Source organism: Pleurodeles waltl, chromosome 6 (genome assembly GCF_031143425.1).
Source record: "Pleurodeles waltl isolate 20211129_DDA chromosome 6, aPleWal1.hap1.20221129, whole genome shotgun sequence".
NCBI classification, from domain to species: Eukaryota; Metazoa; Chordata; class Amphibia; order Caudata; family Salamandridae; genus Pleurodeles; species Pleurodeles waltl.
This window is the reverse complement of record NC_090445.1, coordinates 561,982,366-562,004,858: the sequence shown is the minus strand read 5'-3', so window position 1 is coordinate 562,004,858 and position 22,493 is coordinate 561,982,366. Positions and strand designations below refer to the sequence as shown.

The 22,493-nt window shown below is 42.0% G+C and overlaps 1 protein-coding gene across 1 annotated transcript in view; it reads left to right on the top strand.

Moving 5' to 3' along the window:
* LOC138299976 (AMP deaminase 1-like) overlaps positions 1–22,493 on the top strand; it is a 342,156-nt gene that overhangs the window by 44,207 nt on the left and 275,456 nt on the right. Inside the window, exon 3 of the mRNA XM_069238734.1 lies at positions 14,676–14,838. Coding sequence (XP_069094835.1) covers positions 14,676–14,838 — 163 coding nt within the window. The remainder of the gene's footprint in view (positions 1–14,675; positions 14,839–22,493) is intronic.

Genomic DNA, 22,493 nt, shown 5'->3' with positions numbered 1-22,493 from the left:
GTAACCTTTGCCTGGCTCTTAAGTATTTGTTGGAATTGAATTTTCACTTTTCACATCTGAAGAAGCACCTTCTTTGAGCTTTTGTATTGAAACAAAGCCTCCACACACAAAGGTGATTCCAAACAATCTCAATCACCTTGTCATGCTTAGGCTTTGAAATGTATCTCAAGGACCTGCCCCATACAATGGGATTGATGACGTCCCATAAAGGGACTTTACAGACCCTTTCTTCATCTGAAAATATGTCTTTTCTTATGGTTTCTCAGAAATCCGCTTTAGTTAGCTGTGGGGATTTAGCCTCCACATGCCTTAGTGTTCAAGATGTCCTCCCCTCAGGGTTACCTTTTACTGGTGCATGGTCTGAGAGCTGATTTCACATGTATGTACACCCGTGTTCCAATCAATTTATCCATGTCCACTAAGGGGATAAAAAAGTAGTCAATGTGGGAAAACCACTTACGGACACCAGAGAAGGAAGGTCAGGCATTTTCTGTTGGTTTTTGATGCCACTAGACATTGCACAATTTATAGGCAGTTTCAAACATAGTCAGACTTGTCTGTCTCGCCTCAGGGACACAGAATTATATGAATCTAGGAATTCTCTTATCGATCACTCCACTGAAGTTCCTTTCCAACATAATGAGCCCTTATGTGTCCTTCAGTAATGTTGATCCTAACATGCGGGAACAAGGATTCCATGATTGTGGGATATACACATCAAGAAGGTTACTGTTTTTCTGTGTAAAAACCCAAATACCATCACATATTGACTCAAATGGTAAAGCCATGTATGTTGAACCTTGATCAGAAAGTGGCACCTAAACTCCTTGAGCCACTTGTCAGGCCTGGTGGAATTGCTGAGCCAAACCTTTTTCTGCTCAAGAACCCACAGTGACAGATCAAGATCCTGGTATGGAAGGTCACCCTAATCAGGCAAAAGCACCTTTGGGTTCCCAAAGTAAACTCAACACAAGATCAAACTTTCAACATTAAATGATGAGATACTATGCACTTTTTAGTATCAGAGGCCTCTGCAGCTTGGCATCTTGAGTGCTGACCTTTTGTGTGTAGACGGCTTTGTATTATCATCCTTTTTGTGCCCAGACTTGTGTACCCCAAACCAGACTATAGTTTTGTCAACTTAACTGCACTTTGAGGTCCTATTTGTTGTCATTCCGTAAGGCACCCAGATTATGGTTTCACATTTTGTCTTTTCCTGTAGTACCTTCAACTTTCTTTCAGTCTTGCTTCGTTAGGCCAGAGGTGCTGGTGGGGATCTAGTTGCAGTCTCGAGCCCAGGCTTGTGTCATATCACCCCTATATCCAGCTCCATACTTCTTCCAATATTCAAAAAATATATCAATTGGCCCGGAAGATAACATTTAGTTTTCAATGATAAAGCAGCATAACATGAAAGGTCTTTGAGCGGAATTTAGTTTTACCCCCCCACAAGGGATTTTTGTGCGCATTAGTTGCACCTATTTGGTATTACCTGGGAATGCTGTGATGTAGTGAGAGTCATACTTGACAGAATCTTGTTCCTGTATTATGAGTAGGATCTTGTCTTTGTCTTTTTAGTTAATTATTTATTTAGCTTGTCATGAGCCCAGAGGACTTTGGTGCTTCTGCAAAAGCACATGGTAGGGCCTGAGGTGGGATGAGGTGGGCTACCATAGTCTGCAGTTGTCTGATGGAGCCCTTCCGATCATAATTGCTGCCCTCAGCCACTGTCATTCAATCCACCACATTCCTTAGGTCCTGACATAGAAGAGTTACATCTAATCCCACCTTCTCGATTTTCCTTCAGACTTCCAAACAGGAAGATTTATGTGCCTATAGGATTACCTTCTTGGAAGAGCATGGCCCCAGCTGGTCACCCTCAAATCACTTGGTCCTTCATTGATACCCACTGGCTTTGTGGCCACTGCATCAGGTTTAGACAAATTGTCAAGCTTTCTTTGGTTCGGATTATGAGCATTTTTGCCTTTAGGCATGATTCTACTGGTGGTCAATATCAAGTTAGGTACTGCCATTCCAATAAATGCATCCCTTGTTAATATTTCAGAGATGGTAAATGTAGGGACTGCTCTGTTTCCTCTCATTGTATGAGGTGAGGTGGTGCAACAGCCAGTCAGCCCCACCCACAGGATCTGAGACAAGTATTCCACACTCAGCAAATTAAGGAAGGTAGTAGAAGGGAGTGAGGTGCAATGCAGGGGCTCCCCGATCTATCAGTCTTCTATACACCCTGGCCACCCACTGTGAAAGTGTGTCTCTCTCACCATAATGCAAGTGCACCCTCTCTCTGCTACTGCCAAATGGAGGACAGTCTTCAGCTTGCCATCATACAACCTCCGTAACCTCCGTTCATAGGCAAGTACAGCCAGGGATTATTGGCAATATTTTCTTTAGAGCGAATAGGTCGCCACCAAAGAAATGGCCTTTAAGGCAGAGGCCATTGTGCAACCGTAATGGCAGTGGGCAGGTTAGCAGAACAAAACATTCTTATCCTACAGTCTTAAAAGTTCTGGCTACATCCTTCGGTGAGTCCTTGCACTCAGTCACCTGGTCCTCATTTAATAACTGCTGATCCACCATATTACTCTTACTCTCGTTCACCTACTAGCCACTATCAGCCGTTCCCAGGCCGTTGGCCCTCTTCCACCTTTCACATCCCCGGTCGGTCATTGAAGAGGAGCAGAGAGCAAACCTAGTTTCATCAAATTTGCTTTGCAGGCAACAGGAGAGGCATCGACCACGTCCACCTGCAGACACACCGATATGGTTCTTTCTGCTTCAGCACTGCTACATCTTCATACTCTTCCAAAGTCCATCCTGTTCAACCCCCATAGCCATATTCCATAAGATGACCTTAAGGAGACCACCAGAATACCCTGTCAACCTCCGTTGTTGGTCCAGAATAGCCTTTCTGGCCCACTGTATTCCCCAGGATGCTGTTACATTGCGAGGAGCCATTACTATGCTCCTGGCGTGCTGCTCCTTGTTTGCTTTCAAGCTGGTGAAGATCCCCCCACTCACTCCTTGAGGGTTGTCGTCTGGATCGGTGAATGGCCAGATCATCAGGGAAGCACGCATTCTGCCCTCATTAGTGAGACCATGCATTACCCGTAGCTGCTACCATCTTGTTGCTCTGGTCACGCTGCAGCATCCCTACTGGCACAGCAGCCATGTCTGTCCTTTATGCTGGAAAACTACTGCATTGGCAGAGGTCCATCACTGTGAGCAACATTTCATTCCTCACTGTCTCTGCTGCTGAGTCAGTGCTACTTGCACGCCCTCTGTTCTGCAGCTTGCTCCCTGCCTACAGCCTAGTAAATGTGGAGCGGCAGGAGCACAAGCAGCCAGTGCAGATGCTGGTTTCTCAGTTTTGATCCTCTGGTTATAGGGCCCCACACCTCAGCCTCTAAAGTAGGATATTTTGGTGCTCAGCCACTCCAAAGTGCAGAGCCATCTTGTCTAGGTATGCCACTCCCCTCTACAGTTATTTTGAAAAGATGTACCCCAGCGTTCATTTTATGTTTAAAAAATGCAGTAAATTGAAACTGCATGATTTCTTTAAGTACATAATAGTGTGCATCTTTAGCAAACAGATGCCACAGTGTAACAAGCAATGGATCTGTCAATAGGCCTGTGTCATTTTTGTTAGGAGAATGATTTGCTAATAACTGGGCAACTTTGTGTGTGTTGCCTCTCTGCTGCCCTTCACAAAACTGTTTGGGCTATATTAATATACAGTAGATGCAGGGAGTAGGGTGCCTTTTGCGAATGGACTGCTTAGCAGAATTAAGCTGTAGCCTCAAAGGAGTCGGATTAAGTTTGCCCTGCAATTGGTGAACCTAAAAGACATATGCTGCAAAACATTGCAGAGTAGATGTTTTAGACAAAGAGCATCTTTAAGTAAGCCTATGTATGTGTGTTTTGTTTTGTGAACAATAAAAGCCTTAAATGTAACTTGTTATCATGACAGCAGAGTAAAACAAATAAACTTGAAAGGGTGATTAATGAATAGCACTGTGTGCCTTCAAATAGCAAACACTTCCTAAACAAAATGGAACATAAATGAACAATTAAAATGTTGGTGTTTCAACAAGGTAAATACATCAAAGAACACATATAAGATCTCAATTACAAGTTACACATTGTGTTGCATTTGAATATAACAAAAGGGTTGCTTGATGCCTCATCACCAAAACATAATGGTACAGAACTTGAATGATGTAACCATCCACGATATGCCATGGTCTAGATGTACAGCCCATCCAAGCACTTGCAAAACTCAAAAAATACATACATGCCTTTAGCTAAAGTGGCTGACCAAAAACACACACTATCTTTTTACTTCTTGTTGTACATGTTTGAAGAATTGATGACATGAAATCATCCATACTGCTTAAGCTGTCAATAGCCAGACCTAATAAAAACCACACACCACATAAATTGCTTATGCATTCTGCTTTACCACTATGTGCTTGGAAACATATTTGCTACTGAATACATGACATGGATGTTCATAATATGACATGAAACTGATTTTAGGTCTAGATGTAGAGTTCATCCAAGCAATTGCAAAACTGAAAAACACATGAAAACCTATGGCCAAAGTGGCTGACCCAAAGCACATGCTCTCTTTTTATTTTACTTCTTATTGTTCAGTTTTGGACAGTTGGTAACATGACATCCTCCACTTAGCTAAAGCCTGTCCTTGGGCATACATAATAAAAAGACACCATATCAATCGCTCATGCATTCTGTTTTACTAATATCTAGGTGCGAACAGATTAGTTCCTAAATACCTGACATGGCTTGACATAACATAAAACTGATTTAAACCATTTATGGTTCAAACGGGGATAAAAGCAGCTTGAACTGAAAAAAGATTCAGTAAGATTGACTTTTAAACGAATTATCCAAAAATTATTTAAGCACACTTATCTTGGGGTAAGGCATAAAAGAGCAAATCCAGGGCTATCCTGCAGGTTTGTGTGAGCGCGTGATTAATTAAAACAGCATGGTTGGTAGAATGAGCCCAGCATCATAAACGTCAACAGGAATGTAATGCGCCTGCTTAAATTGCCAGTTGAGTCTTGGGTGCCTCGCGTACGTTTATGTTGTTCAAGCAGTTCAAAGTACGTCGTTTTTTTTTTTAGCTCTAACACGTACACTGGCTGGAGGTCTGATGCAGCCATTAGAATGTGCATTGAGGGCTGATAGCGCGTCCAGTCTTTATAAATTACTTGTACTTGGACACGCTGGAGGTCGGTGAACCTTTTAACCGAATTGGGTTCTCCTCATCCAAGAATAGTCAGATCACTCGAATCAATAATCAATAACCATTATAATCAATACTAAATACTCAATTAATAGATCAAACAACACATTAGGAATTAATAACAATCATTATTTAGACGCACCATGACCTTTCAGTCATGAATAACCACACCAGTTTATTAAAGTTAATGAGTTTATTTCCCTATATTAACAAAGCTAACACAATATATGTAAGTCTCAAAATCAAATGATATACGTATACGAACATTACTAGCTGTCCATAGCGACGGAAGAAACGCAATCTACGCAAAATCTGGATTATAATGCACTCGGTTATAGCAATGCAAATCACTAATATAAGTAACTGAATTTGACTAATTGCATGCATTGGTCAGCATAACAAGATTTCAATTCAGCATGGTGCATCGAGTGAATACCTCAACTAACCTCTAATTAGCATTGGCATGTAGGGCTTCATGCAAAACGAATTTAGTCAACACAAATTTAGAAAACGTCTAGCTTGGGCTCTGTCAAAATAAGCAGTTGGTACCTAAGAAGGAAAACATAATGCATAACACAATTATCCTTTCATAATTACCAAATACAATCAGCATTCAAGATAAGTCTTCGTCCTTCAGGTACCGGTTCGGTCAGCATGGGGCAGATTTCAAAGAGGCAAAGTTAAAGCGAGTTTCCTTGTGGCAGCAAGGAAAATGGGGCAAAAGTTACTGCATGGACAAGACGGGGCAAAATTAAAGTTAAAGTCTCTAGGGTGAGAATTCTTAAAGTCTCTTTCTCTGCGACAGAGAAAAGTCATCAAAGTGTCATTTAAAAAGGCATCTTGAATCTGGCTTCAAAATGGCATCAAAGAAAATGGCTGACTTCTCTTTGTCCGGTGGGTTTAAGTACGAAACATTCCAAATTCTTCAGGGTCTTCCATTGGAGGGTTCATAGGGTGGCTTCCTTTTGACCAATGAATAGTGTATTTCTCTTAGTACTCATTTATGCATCAGGTGTCCTTGGAGCCTTGGAACACAAGTTGCTACAAAGTTTGCCAATTAATTCTATATCAGTGTCTTCATTGTCTGCACCTGCAGAAACTGACCTTGCTTCAAAGGGGCTGAAACTAGCCTAGCACAAAACCTTGAGATAAGTGTATTAGTCATTTCTACTGGAAAAATACAACCTTAGAGTTAAAATACATTTTTGTTAATACAAGTGAAAACCACGCAGTCAAAATTTGATACCAGGCAACAAGGCCAAAGCCTCTGCTAAATTTAAGCTAAGCATATAACAGTTTCAACAAGAAAATCATAGAATACATTTGCAATTATGACGGATTACTACATTATTGATTCTTCATGATTAATTAAGCTCGTTTATAATAATGGCGAACTACCTCGTGGGCACATTTTCCCATGTACATTATTTTTCTTTACTAAAATCACACTACCTTATACGATTTTGTTACATGATATATGAATATTTGTTAGGCTTTCTTTTTCTGCTTCATCAGGGCTCAGGAGTTTGCGCTGCATTGTGCTGGGGTACACAGGACTTACAACCAGTAGGTATTACTATCGACTGGGTCTTGGCAATGATTTCATATTCACAGTGCGTGAGGAGGTACCACCTGCATTTTCTGTAGGGGGGATAACATCACAAATGTTGCTGTAAGGAACCAACACGCTTACCTATTGGAATGAGAGAACAGCATGTTAACGGGGCATTCAGTGTAGGGGATAATAGCCTCTTCTCTTTACCTACTCCTGCATCTCCCACAATAGGCATTCTAGAATTCCTGCTTTTATGGTGAAGGAAACTGAATTTTTTAAGTCGAGCATAGCAGCGCTTGTGACTTGTTGGTATCTATGCAGGCTTTTGACTAATCCCACCTCACGCCCATCAGTTTCACTCATTTGTGGGCTTGCCTTTCAAAAGTAGATTGATGACATTGGTAAATGCTTTACGTTTGTCTGCCATGGGGCGGTTTTGTTTCCGCTTTGGGGACTGACCCGGTTACATGGATAATTGCATGTTTGCCGATATGTTTGACTGCGAGCTAAAATCTTTTTTCATTTGTGTCTCTCCTTCGCACTCACGGCGGCTGTGGGGCTTTGAATCAGCTCACTTATGTCAACTGTTTTAATTTATATCTTCAATTTATGTGGCAAGAAAAGTCCAGTTAGGAATTTACAACACTAATAGCTCTAACTTGAGGTATGAACATGTACATTACTTTAGGAGAAATTACATACAACCACCATCAAGAACAATAAGGTTTTGTTGGCGGCCACACTGCAGTTTTGTTTATGATTGACATAACAGCAGTGCCTACATTGGGAGACCACTGAACACAGTTTAGCTGATAGTGCATCTCCACGACAGGTGCCGAGCGTGCAAATTGTGAACCTAATAGCTGATGGGATGCTGATAGGTGTCCGTATACTGGAACACATAAATGCATATGGATTATCAGTTTTGAAGTCTGAATCGTGAAAATATTTAGAGACCTTTTGAAACTTATAATGCATGTCTGCACAAACATGTTTACTCACACACATTTACAGCAACACACACATTTACGCACAGAAGCTCAAGCACTCACAAAAGCGCAACCAGTCACCATTGCATAAAAACACATTCACACAATGGGCCCAGTTCCCGAAAGCAAATTTACACCATGTAGATTTGGTACACCTTTTTTCCTAGTCAGCATTTCCAAGTGGAAAGTTATTCCTATGTGCAGACTTACATACCTCCCACACCATAATTTTTCAGACATAGATGGAGACCAATCAGAAAGCATAGGGAAAATTAAAAAATATGAAACTTTAAAAATAAATATCAAAACATTTAAACGTAAAATGTTATTGTAAAATCATTTACAGTATTTACCTTAAACTACAAATAATAAAGTAAACTTTACAGTACATTTCTTTAAACTTATATAATAATTAAAATACATTTAACTTATAAGTATGTTTTAAATATTTGTTTTCAACATAATTAAAAATTCCAGTTCAAGTAATATTTTTCTGTGTAAATTATATTTTGTGCAGACTGGGACGCCATACATATGCTGAAAAGAGATTGTTTTAATATTTTGCTTTCATCAGGACATGTCGATAAACAGTCATCTGCATCTTGTACTTTTTTTAAGTGGTGGGGGCAAGTGAAGTGCCCCACCACTTCGCAAAAAAATATATATATATAAAAAAACCTCTCCCTCAAAAACCCCAACGTAAACCACCCCTCTGTCCTAAAGCCAAAATAACACTAACTATAACACACACACTACACTTACATGCACTACACACTTACATGCACTACACATGTACATAACATTGCACACATGCATTACACAAACATTACACATTTTTTAAAAAGGCACTTACCCGCGGGCTGCATGCTCTCCGTGTGCTTCTGCTCTCCCATGCCGGAAGAGCTACCCTAACCAATCTAGGTGCTGCTCTCATGCCTTTAACCTTCATGAAAGAAACGCCTGGATTGGGTGGAGCATCCTGGCTGGACGCTCCTTCAGGTCCTCAAGGCCTTTGACTGGTCTCTGCTGTCTTAGAAAGCTGAGTGGAGAGCTTCGAGGTGCGCATGTCACTTTGGCCAACGTAAAGCAGCCGGCCAAAGTGACATGCCTACTTTGGAGCGCCCCTTCCAGGCACTGCTCCAGTCCTCTACTGCCAGAACCAAAGCCAATCTTCTGTTGACGGCAGCAGAGAACACTCCCACCATATTTCTGGGCTGGTGCGCGCTGCAGGGGAAAAAATAAAATGACAGTGAAATCTTTTCATTATCATTCTATTTTTTCCTGTGCACCTTGCAGCGGGCGGGGGGGAGGTGGCGATACTCCCCCACCTTCAAAAAGAAACCACCACTGTAAACATTCCAAATAACATTCCTTTTCTGGGTCTCTATATAATAAGACCTAATTCACCAAGCATTGACAAAGTCAATGTGTTCCTGCTCTCAAAGGTCTAGCTATTGTTTTGGGCAATGCTTTATCATTAGCTGCATGTGCATATCTGGTAATTTTGCAGTGTGTTTTCTATCAAAGATATCCCATCTCAAGAAGATCACCAATGCATATGCAAGCATTGTGACACATGCAATTGTGTGCGTTGTGGCACATCCGTAAGCAAATCTGCCGTTGATTGGCAGCCGTCTTTACGTTACCATTCTACTATGGTGAATTGCCTTTTTAAAACATGAAATTGAAAGTAAATAAATGTAAAACAGCAAACCCAAGAGCAAAAAAAGCAAACAAGCAGCTTGAAGGCACCCTGTAGCTTCTAGGCTCTTATATAACTCCTGCTAATAATTATAGTGATAATAACAACAACAACAAGAGCAGCAACAATAATAATAATAATAATAGTAATAATAATATTTATTATAATAACTGATTATTATTATTATTATTATTGTTACTGTTGTTATTATTGTTGTTATTATTATAATTATAATTATTATTATTATTATTATTATTATTATTAACAGAACAAGGAGTGGGAGGGGGAGCACTGGGAAAAGGGCAAAGGACTAAAAAGGGAGTGCACTGGGGATAAAATGATCTAGCGGGTAGAGAGAATAAAAAGGCGTATGTGCTCCTAGGTAGTGCGGAAAGCAAAATAAAAAAGTCCCATCAAGTCAGCAGTAAAGGATACAACTTATCCATTCAGAATACTGGGAGACAAATGCTTCTGGATTGAACAAAAACCATCAACTCAAAAGCATAAGAAGTAGACAACACAGCCTTCTGATCATGAGTGGCAACCCCAAATCTCACTCTAAGTATGTGAAACGGTCTGCCAGTTGTCTGTGGTTGAGACCTAAAAATGGGATGCATGCATTTGCAAATTTGAAAAGAAACATAGCTTCTTTCCCAACGGCGATAACCTATGTGGTGAGAGAAGAAGTTTCAATGGCTTAATCTATTTTATTTATTCTGAGAATGGCTCTGGGAATTTTTTTTTTCAGAGGTCTATGGAGGAGCATCCAGCTCCTCCTTCGATCACCCTCAGCTGTCACTTCCATGCTCACGTTTGTTACTTTTGTGAGGTAGAGAGCCAATAGGTTGGTCTAGTCAGCCTCCACAACCCTTCTTTTTACTCCACAAACCCAAGTAACAAGAATTGGGAAAGGAAGTGAAATAACTGGGACTGTTCACAGTTCTTTCATCTTCTGTCTTAACCACTAGGCTCTCCAGTACAAAAACAGTATTTTGTTAGACTTGGGGCGTGATTTAGAGTTTGGCGGACTGGCGACTCTCTCACAACTTGACCGATATCCTGCCTGACTTATTAAGAGGGCCATAGGATATAGGGTACATTTAATAAGGCGGCTGGGATAGCCATCACCTTTGTGATGGAATAAGCTGTCCTCAGTTCTTAAATAAGGTACCTGCACTCTATTTGATTTAGTACCAGTTGCCTCCCCAAACCCATTCAAAACTCAAGCATGCCTGCTATGGCAACTCAATGAGAACCTAGGGTAATTAAAAGGTGGGTTGACCCTCTCTACCGATAAGCTTCAATGTGAGGTATGCTAAAGGGAAACTAATCTATTGGAAAATTATACAAACATTCTGAAAACTGCCATTTCTTGTTGCCCCACACGCATTAAAAATCTATATTTATTCTAGTATCCTGACACAGGAAACTCTAAGGAAAAAGAGTGGTAATGTTTGCCACACACCAATTGAATTGTTACTGTGCATTGAATTAGAAAAAAAATGCCCTATTCATAGACACCATTTTGTGGTATATGGAGTAGTGCTCCTTTTCATAAACCTAAAATGGAATTTTCAAACCTCTGGCTAGAGATTTTCACCACTCCTAACTTTTCTGTATGAAGATCTCCACTGCGGGTGCGGAGATCCCTCATATCTTTTAGTAGTATACTGTAGATGGTAGGGAAAAGGGAGCTGGGTACAAAATGGAGAAATACCATAAAAGTAGGTGGTGTAAGGAAATTAAGGGCCAGATGTAGCAAAATGCTAATTTGCGACTTGCAAATTGCGAGTCCCTGCGACTCGCAATTTGCAACTCGCAAATTGGTATGCAGTACGGTGTCTCAGACACCGACTGCGACTCGCTATGGGGTCACAATGACCCACCTCATTAATATTCATGAGGTGGGTCGCTAATTGCGGCCCCATAGCGAGTCTAGGCACTCGCAAACATGGAGGCCTGCTGTCGTCAGCAGACCTCCATGTTCGTGACTGCTTTAAATAAAGCAGTCTTTTTTTTTTTTTAAGTGTAGCCCGTTTTCCTTAAAGGAAAACGAGCTGCACTTAAAAAAAAAAAACGAAACCTTTAGTTTCGGTTTTTTTTCAGGGCAGGTAGTGGTCCCTTGGACCACTACCTACCCTGAAAAAATATTTGTGGGTCCATTCACAAAGTGGAAGGAGTCCCATGGGGACCCCTTCCAATTTGCGAGTGGGTTACCATCCACTTGAAGTGGATGGTAACTGAGTCACCATTTGCGACCGCATATGCGGTCGCAAATGGTATTGCATAACACTCAGAATCGCAAATAGGAAGGGAACACCCCTTCCTATTTGCGATTCGGAAATGCATATTGCGAGTCGGTACCGACTCGCAATATGCATTTCTGCATTGGGAAACGCGAATAGCGAGTCGCAAACGGCATTTTTGCCGTTTGCGACTCGCTATTTGTTTCCTGCATCTGGCCCCAAAAGAGGTGTTTAGGGATGACATACAAAGACACACCCGGAAATAGGTAAGATGATTTGAAGTCACAAAATACATACATACATCTACTTTAGTAATACTACTGAAAATCAGGCTCAAATCTACTCCAGTCAAGCCTTGGAGTAAGACGTGCTCCACATGTGGAAAACACTGGTATGGCAACACAGTCCTAAAGAAATCAAAGGAGGCAGGGGATAACACTAACACAAACAACGTATCAGAAGAAATATTAAATAAAACAAAATTAATTTTTGTATTACATTTATTTTTAAAAATTGTCAATGTTAAAAGTATTAAACCTACATTTACATGTTTCATTTATTTATTCTTTTTAAACCTATTCTAACTTTATTAATTTTCCTTAATATTTTCTATTCAGGTATCTCCACCCCAGTGACAAAGATCTCCAGAAATAGGTGTAAAGTTACTGAGAGTAATTTTACAGTAGGTAATTAGGTAGTAAAACTTTCCGCCTCCTCATCATTTGATGGAGAATAGACATATACATCTCAATCTAGGCTGACATACCTGTACAGAAGAGGTGAATTCAATCCGTGGCTATGAGGTCTCTACATGCAGCAATGTCCACATATATATACTTACCTTTGTGAATAAGGAAAGCTTTTTCTAGTTACCACTAAAGTGGATGCCAGTCATAAAACAAATAGAGCATCGTAGCCAGGGATTCTGCTATAATTTAGCATTATGTCACCTTAATGCATTAGAGCATGTGCAGACAATAACACCCATAAACATCTGTGCATATTTGGTATTGCCAGACTCAGTAGCATACAGGGCAGTGTTTTCCGCATTTTGTGTTTGTCTTATGAAAATCAAAAGAAAAGAATGAGCATATATGTTAGAAAAATCCATATAAAAACTTTGATGTATATCTTCAGGATGCAAACATGTACTGATGCTGGAGCGGTACTTCAATAACTAGCTCACAAACAGCTGTAAATAAAATGCTCAACAAATCAAAGAAATTAAAATTGTTTGAACGTCCTAATATAAACATTTTGATATAGCAAAATGACACAGGGACTTAAAACACCATGGCACTTAAAGGGTTAAGATATTTTAGAAAGGCATATGCCAAATGAACATTTGTATAAAATAGAGTAGTTTGTGAAACAGGCATGGTCCTGGTTAGGCTTCATAATCCTAAAGAGATACAGGGCTAGATGTACAAAGAGTAGGAATAGCAATTTCCAAATATCGATTTTATCCGAATCACTTTTCGGAAATCGCTATTCCTTATGCACAAAACTTTTTGTTTCATACCTACGATTCCTAATGGGTCGTAAATCGACCTACCTCATGAATATTATTAGGTCGCAGTTTGTGACCCATTAGGAAAGCCTGCATCACAGTGATGATGGTTTGCTGAGGTCAGCAGACCATCATGTCTGTGATTTCCTTTGAATTAAGGATTTTTTTGTTGAAATGCACTCCATTTCCCTTAAAGGAAAATGGGATGCATTTCAACAATAAAAAATGAAATGTTTTATTTTCATTTTTTAAGAGCAGGCAGTGGTCCCTAGGACCACTGCCTGCTCCTAAAAAAGTTTTCCCAACATTCACGCGGGGGAACGGGACCACTTCCAATTTGCGAATGCATTACCACCAACTTTGAGTTGAGCTGTATCAAGCTTTTGACCGCATGTCCATTACAAAAGCTTGATACATAACACTGGAAATCATTATTTGGAATAGGACGCCCTAAGCACACCCCTTCCATATAGTGATTTCTGCACCCAAACTGCGATTCTGTATAATTGCATTTAGGACATTTGGACATTTGGAAAAGCATTTTTGCCGTCTTTGAGTGAGAAGGGCTGCTTATTCAAGAAGGACTGCTATTTGTTGAATAATTGTTATTTTATATGTAAGATTTCTGAATTTACATTCAACCTTTTGTGTGTGTCATGTAATTTTATTTATGCACATCTATTTGAAAGTGTGATGCTAATTCTACATCTTCCTTTTCCTCCCTCTGGACACTCTCTTTCCTTTCCTTTTTTGTTCTAATCTTGCATCCTTGCACCCATCCTTCCTTCCACCCACCCTATCCAACCACCCATTTATCGCCTTCTATCGGACTCTATCCGATTGCCTTTCTTTTTGTCTTTTCCAAGTTTCTTATGATAAGTTGAATGATACTTTTTTCTCTGGGTTGTTCAATTTATAACCACAAAGCATATGCTTTTTTCCTTGCAAAAATGCCCGAATTTGTCTGCTGGATATAGTTAAATTCGTAACTGTACCAATATTTGAATTCGATGTATTCCATTGGACTAGTCAGTTTAAATAGAGGCCATCGCTCTGTTTTCGCCCCAAAAGGAGAATGTGCAATTGCTATCTCACTACTCCCTCTATGTGAAAGACGCACACATTTCTTTTACCACTTAACAAAATGCATTCTACGCACTTCTAACCAAATGTAATGTTTACTTCCAGACATCACTCAGTAGCAACCTTGTGGCGTTATTAAGTCCTGCATAAGTATGTCGTGTTTTTCAATATTTACTGTTCGTTTATGCCTATCCCTAATGTGCAGATGTGGCTGTATGAGTCTCATGAAAAATATTGATTGTTAACTGCAAAATATCTCAAATTGAACAAAAATGAATACCTTGGCCTCTTCCATTTCAGGAGAAAGCGTTTGGAGTTTTTGAAGTCTATGCTTCTTACTGTACCAGAGAGTGAACCAACTGAAAAAACACAGACAGCCGGTGATGCAGAATCTTATGTGCCCTCCTACCTGAGAGTGCCGCACTTCCAGCGAGTTCAAATTACTGGAGACTATGCATCAGGGGTAAGACTCTTCTACTTCCTAAGGGTCCTCAGAAAGTGAGTGTGGGGGAAAACTTGGCAATCCCCTGGTACACGCGAAACCGTACGGTTCGGATTATATGTTAATTTAGCATTGGTGTACGACGGCAGTGTCTCCCGTCAGTATCTCTTGAACTCTTTTGTGTACGCAATGTCGCCCATCAGTATCGATAGAACACACCAAGGGCCAGATGTAGGTAGGTTCCAAATTGCGAGTTGCAATTTGCGAGTCCCAGCGACTCGCAAATTGCAAATCGCAATTTGGAAAGCAGAAAGGTATCTCAGACACCTTCTGCGAGTCGCTATGGGGTCGCAAAGACCCACCTCATTAATATTAATGAGGTGGGTCGCAATTTGCGACCCCATAGCGATTCAGGGCACTCACGGGGATGGTGGCCTGCTGGGAACAGCAGACCACCATGTCCGTGACTGCTTTTAAATAAAGCAGTTTTTTTTTTCAAAGTGCAACCCGTTTTCCTTAAAGGAAAACGAGCTGCACTTTGAAAAAAAAACCGAAACCTTTAGTTTCTGTATTTTTCAGGGCAGGTAGTGGTCCATTGGACCACTGCCTGCTCTGAAAAATTAATTTTTGTGCCAGACACAAAGGGGATTTGCACCTGGGTTACCATCCACTTCAAGTGGATGGTAACTGCGCTTTCATTTGCGACTGCAATCGCGGTCGCAAATAAAAATGCATACCATTGCGACTCGCAAATAGGAAGGGAACACCCCTTCCTATTTGCGACTCGGAAATGCATTTTGCGAGTCGGTTCCGATTTCTACATCTCAAAGTGGCTTTAGCGAATCGCTAAAGCTTTGCTACATCTGGCCCCAAATCCCGTCTCATTCCAATATGGACAGAGTCGACAAATCTTACAGTTTGTCTGCTCAAATGATCTGAAATCCACTCAAACACACCTGTGAATAGCCGTGAATGTTCTTACAGATATTGTTTGTGTCTAGGTCACATGTCTTCTTGCAACCCTTCAATTTTCCTTTGTTTGGCTAGATATTTACACCCAAAGAATCCATTATTTAATTAATTCTAGGGAGTTCTAAACGTTAGCCAATCCTTGACTGATGTGGAGGCATGCAGGAAAGAAAGCGTGAATATAGTCGTTATTTCACCTTTCATTATAAACGGCCACAAATGTTTAGTAACTTATATGGGTGGTAGCAGGGGCGTAATGTAGGCCCCTGCAGCCCTTGAGGCTCAGGGAAGACTGGGGGAAGGAGGGTTGAAAGGTTTTGGGGGGGGGGCACAACCCTTCAGAGGCCCCTCATCACATTCTTCTGGGGGGAGGGGGCTATCATTTTGCTTTGCACCACTGGGGCAGGGGTCCTGGCTTTTACACATGAGAGCAGTGAATCGAAAGTATATCCTGGCTGAGGGGGCTTCTTGTATCTAGGGAAGTCAGATGACACAGGTGCTGCTTGCCTTGAAGTTGATTGTGAAGCTTATAAAGTGTTGGGGGAATTTGACTGTATTCCTTTTTAGGTATAGCGTAAGCGTACGACATCTTGCATATGTTTAAGTTTACTTCTTCTGTGGGCTTCCAGCTATTTCATTTGGAAGTTTGTGTCATTTAAAAATCCTTGCTTGCTAGTGGTCATTCATGCCTCTTTGTCCCACCTTCTTCTGTGTGGGAGCATGGACCAACTACTGTATAACTAAGCTTTGTCCTGTTTATCTGGGCTGAAGGGGATGTTTTTTGTACTTAGTTTCCTGCTTGTGTCAAGGGAAGCCTCCCTTTTCATTTGTAGTGCATTCTTACTCTGACATTCACGTAGCTGTAAACAAGGTTATAAACCAGACTGTTATCTTGGTCACATTTGGTCGTTGTGGGCTCTCTACACCCTCTCTTTGCTGCCTGGCTGCCACCCTTCCTCGGCTTGGGTTTTCTTTCCCGAGTGTTCCTGCCTGTGAATTGGTGTTGACAGCAAGGACTGAGGATAGCTTGTTTACTTAATTACTTGTTTAGTTAATTGCTTGTTTTATCTTTGCAAAGGTATTGGAGGCTTTCCATGAGTACCAACTACATTACAGAAGGATATATTAATTTTTTGGAGGCACAGGGAGATTAAGTGATGTTATGCTGACGCCGTGACTCGAACCCAAGTCCTCGGCTGCAAAGTCGACAGCTCTAGTGGTGGTTGCCCCGCACTGCCTTCCTGTTTTCCCAATCTGCATAAGTGATTGTTGCTTAAACTGCATTCTGCATCAGCTAAGTTTGTCATGCTGGTCACATGTCTACTTCTCTTTCCCTAAGCTCTGCTATGCAGAAACACAGAATATCCACTTTCCAGAAATATGCCCAGTTTAAAATAAGTTTCAATTATCAATTACTTTACTGTAGTTTTCAAAAGTCTGCTTTTGGCTTAGAACTGTTAAAGAATTCCACCACTGCAAGGGTGTTTATATTGCTTTTCCGCCGTCCTTCTCCCCCTCAGCATTTCTTAATTAGTTAGAAATATATCTTCATATCTACATCAAAGCATTCAGTGACATGTCACAATTTATTTACAGATCAATGTAGGTGATTTGTGTACTAATTAAATCATTTTAACCAGAAACTGTTCATTTGTAAATAATGATAGTGTGAAACTAATCAACGATTGTGTTTCATGTGAAATAGTAGCTGAACTTATGACATCATCTACATCCAAGTCTAAGAGCTCAGTGCAGTAGGCCAAGCTAAGCATCAATGTTTATGTCCCTGTGCCCCCATGAAAAGGACAAGGAGTGCACATTCAAAGCAGCAAGACCCTGTAGAAGTTCGCAAGGATTAAGTGCTCTTAGATGTGTCCACACTGAACTGTCCCCTAGTTTATTGCAACCAGTGGCATCAATAGTTATTCAAAATGGTTTCCTCGGTTCAAATCATGTGACACAAGTAACATACAAATAATATTGCTGGTAACACAGGATAATGGGACATCATGTCAGCACTCTTTGCTGCCTAGTCATCATGATTGCACACTGGTTAAAAGAGTAATTTAAGTTGGTGGGTTCAACCGATATGCTCAAAATATTAGGTCTGAAATTTCTCAGTGGCAGATGAAGGACAGTTATGTCCTGCTACTGAACAATCCACATATAATTCGAAGAAGTCATTATTGACTGCCAACAATGGTTTAATATTAAAATCAGTAGTCGAAGTCCATTTTACAGCTTAAAAATGCTACAAATGTCAAGTGTATGGACACTGGAATCAATTACATCAGACATCTTTAGAGATGAATTTCCATTAAAATCACCCATGTAAAACCCTGAACCCCAATGCACTTGCAGAGTGGTATTGGCAGTCCTCAGCATCCGTGTTCATTGTCCAGTGGTGACATCAAGTGAAAAACCAAAGCACTGTATTGTGATAGCACCATAATCTGTATTAGAGATGTATTAGACTTGAAAAAAATCTTGCAATAAATGCCCTAAATATCAACTCTCCATATAGATTTAACCTCTTGAGGATAGCCAAAAATACTGAAGCACATGGAAATGCGGAAAAAACATAGATCTCCTGTATCTAGGTAAATGGAAGTGTCAGACATCCTACCTTCATTTTAATCACTCAGCAATGTTTAACATAATGTCTACATTTAAAACATATTATCAAAACCAACCATAGCTATATTTGCTTTTGCGATAAAGGAAATTAGGCAAATTAAGTTATTTGGCTGCTTTCGCTGTCTCTTTTTCACTCATATTCATTAGTCACCTTTCTTTAGATAGATCGGGTTTCCACTTTACATTTTAATACAAACACTATTTCTGTGCCTGCTGAAATTCATTTGCAACAGGCCTGCCAACATACAGTGCCCCCCATGTGCCACATGATAGTGGCAGTTTTCACAAGGACACCCAGTGAACTGCCAATATCACACGGTGAACAGGGGGTGAGCTGGAAACCTCTACATGTATTAGGTTTCTTATAGATTTCTGGAGGATCTGTAGAGTTAAGTTCTCTTTCCCATTTCATAACCTCCCCAAACATGGGGAGGCTGTTTTTTCTTTAGTGACAGGCACATACACCCACCCCCGGCCACTCTCCCTCCAATGTCTATCTACTGCTATGCCCAGGGACTGACACACTGTAACCCCCACCTAATCACCTGGCCATCCCCCCTCCCCCCTCCCCCCACAAGACCCTACCTCCTCCCTCAAACAGCAATAATTCGGCAGATGCTGTGTGCCCCATGTGCCCACTAGAAGGACTTTCTTTGCTTATCCACATGAGTGAAGCTAGTGTGTCTGGTGCAATAGTGTTAATGGTCAGTAAAAGTGCATTTACATTTTGTTTGATTTTCAGAAACAAACACCTGGGGAGACGTTTGTTTCCAAAAACCAAAAAAAGAAATAATCTGGAGCTTTCGTCCATAGTTTGTGTCGGAGGAGGGTGGTGTCCCTATTTAGTAAGAACAGGAAAAATAAATTTCTGGGGGGAAATTGTGTTAGCCAGCTAGGAACTCTGATGATGGGGTGGTGAAAGTGGTATTCTATTAAAATTAGCATGGCAGATTTAAATTAGGATGATAAATGGCAATAGTTTCATTTTCTGTTGCAGATAGAGGAAGATGGAAAATGGAAGTGCTTTAGCTATATGCAGGGTGTTAGAAATGGGGTCTTTGGTTGGCAGTCAGGTTACCACCTGACCAAGCAAGGACCCTCACTCTAGTCAGGGTAAGTCACACACAATCCAAATTATCCTGTGCCCACCCTTTAGTAGCTTGGTACTGAGCAGTCAGGCTTAACTTAGAAGGCAATGTGTAAAGTATTTGTGAAATAAATCATACAACAACACCATATAGCCCCACAAAAATACACCACACAGTGTTTAGAAAAATATATAATATTTATCTGGATAAAAGCAGGTCAAAACGATTAAAATGCAATAACTATATGTTGAGTTATCACTGAAAAGTGGTATAAAGTGTCTTAAGTCTTTTTAAAAGCAAACAAAGGGGGTAATTCTGACCCCGGCGGTTATGGACCGCCGGGGCCAGGGTTGGCGGGAGCACCGCCAACAGGTTGGCGGTGCCCCGCAGGGCATTCTGACCGCGGTGGTTTGCCCGCGGTCAGAAGAGGAAAACCGGCGGTCTCCCGCCGGTTTTCCGCTGCCCAAAAGAATCCTCCATGGCGGCGCAGCTCGCTGCGCCGCCATGGGGATTCTGACACCCCATACCGCCATCCTGTTCCTGGCGGCTCTGCTGCCAGGAACAGGATGGCGGTATGGGGTGTCCTGGGGCCCCTGGGGGCCCCTGCAGTGCCCATGCCAATGGCATGGGCACTGCAGGGGCCCCCGTAAGAGGGCCCCACTTTGAATTTCACTGTCTGCATTGCAGACAGTGAAATTCGCGACGGGTGCAACTGCACCCGTCGCACCTTCCCACTCCGCCGGCTCCATTCAGAGCCGGCGTCCTCGTGGGAAGGTTGTTTTCCACTGGGCTGGCGGGCGGACTTTTGGCGGTCGCCCGCCAGCCCAGTGGAAAACCCAGAATCACGGCAGCGGTCTTACGACCGCGGTGCGGTATTCTGGAGGGGGGAACTCTGGCGGGCGGCCTTCGCCGCCCGCCAGAGTTAGAATCACCCCCAAAGTCTCTTTCAAGCACATGGTACCTGGCTCGCGTGAAAAAACTCCACAAAGAACCACAGAGGATGAAATGCATGGAAACAAAGGGGTGGAAAGAGGTGCTGCGTCAGTTCCTCTCTGGAAGTCGGGCTGCATCGTTCCGGCTTGGCTGTGCATCGATCCAGTGGGCCGTACGTCAAATTTCCAGTCGCTACGCTGTTCCTGCATCGATCTTCTTGTTGCAAAATCGGGCTGCGTCATTCCAGTTCGGCGTGCAGTGAAATTTTCACTGTGGTGCAGGCTGTGCGTTCTTTCTGGCAGGCTGTGTGTTGAATTTTGCCGCACAAGGAGTCCTTCTTGAAGAGATTAGGGGCCAGATGTAGCAACTTTACAAATTGTGACTTGCAATTTGCGAGTCCGAGCGACTCGCAAATTGCAACTCGCAATTTGCAATGCAGAACGGTGTCTCAGACACCGTCTGCTAGTCGCTATGGGGTCGCAAAGACCCACCTCATTAATATTAATGAGGTGGGTCGCAAATTGCGGCCCCATAGCGACTATGGGCACTCACAGATATGGAGGCCTGCTGTAGTCAGCAGACCTCCATGTCCGTGACTGCTTTTAAATAAAGCAGTTTTTTTTATTTTCAAGTGTAGCCCGTTTTCCTTAAAGGAAAACGAGCTGCACTTAAAAAAAAAAACGAAACCTTTTGTTTCGGAATTTTTTCAGGGCAGGTAGTGGTCCCTTGGACCACTACCTGCCCTGAAAAAATTATTTGGGGTCCAGTCACAAAGGGAAAGGGGTCCCATGGGGACCCCTTCCCGTTTGCGAGTGAGTTACCATCCACTTCAAGTGGATGGGAACTGCGACTCCATTTGCGACCGCATACGCGGTCGCAAATGGAGTTGCATATCACTCCGACTCGCAAATAGGAAGGGAACACCCCTTCCTATTTGCGACTCTGAAATGCATTTTGCGAGTCGGTCCCGACTCGCAAAATGCATTTCTGCTTAGCAAACTCAGGTTTGCGACTCGCAAACGGCGACTCGCAAACCGTTTGCTACGTCTTGCCCTAAGTCTTTTTGGTCCTGAGACTTCAGGGAACAGGAGGTAAGCTCTATCCAAGCCCTTGGAGAGCATGTCTTCACCATAGCCAGAGAGCAGCAAGGCAGCAGGGCAACAGCAAGGCAGCAGTCCTTCACGGAAAGCAGATAGGTGAGTCCTTTGGGTAGCCAGGCAGTTTTTCTTGGCAGGATGCAGGTTCTGGTTCAAGTTTCTTCTCCAGGAAGTGTCTGAGTTGGTAGGGGCAGAGGCCCTGTTTATATACCCACAATGTGTCTTTGAAGTGGGGGAGACTTCAAAGAGTGACTTAGAAGTGCACCAGGTCCCCTTTCAGTTCAATCCTGTCTGCCACGGTCCCAGTAGTGGGTGTGGCAGTCCTTTAAGTGAAGGCAGGCCCTCCACCCTCCCAGCCCAAGAAGACCCATTCAAAATGCAGATGTATGCTAGTGAGGCTGCGTATCCTGTGTTTGGGGTGTGTCTGAGTGAATGCACAAGGAGCTGTCAACTAAACCCAACCAGACGTGGATTGTAAGGCACAGAAAGATTTAAGTGCAGAGAAATGCTCACTTTCTAAAAGTGGCATTTCTAAAATAGTAATATTAAATCCAACATCATCAGTCAGCAGAGGCCCCTCATCACATTCTTCTGGGGGGAGGGGGCTATCATTTTGCTTTGCACCACTGGGGCAGGGGTCCTGGCTTTTACACATGAGAGCAGTGAATCGAAAGTATATCCTGGCTGAGGGGGCTTCTTGTATCTAGGGAAGTCAGATGACACAGGTGCTGCTTGCCTTGAAGTTGATTGTGAAGCTTATAAAGTGTTGGGGGAATTTGACTGTATTCCTTTTTAGGTATAGCGTAAGCGTACGACATCTTGCATATGTTTAAGTTTACTTCTTCTGTGGGCTTCCAGCTATTTCATTTGGAAGTTTGTGTCATTTAAAAATCCTTGCTTGCTAGTGGTCATTCATGCCTCTTTGTCCCACCTTCTTCTGTGTGGGAGCATG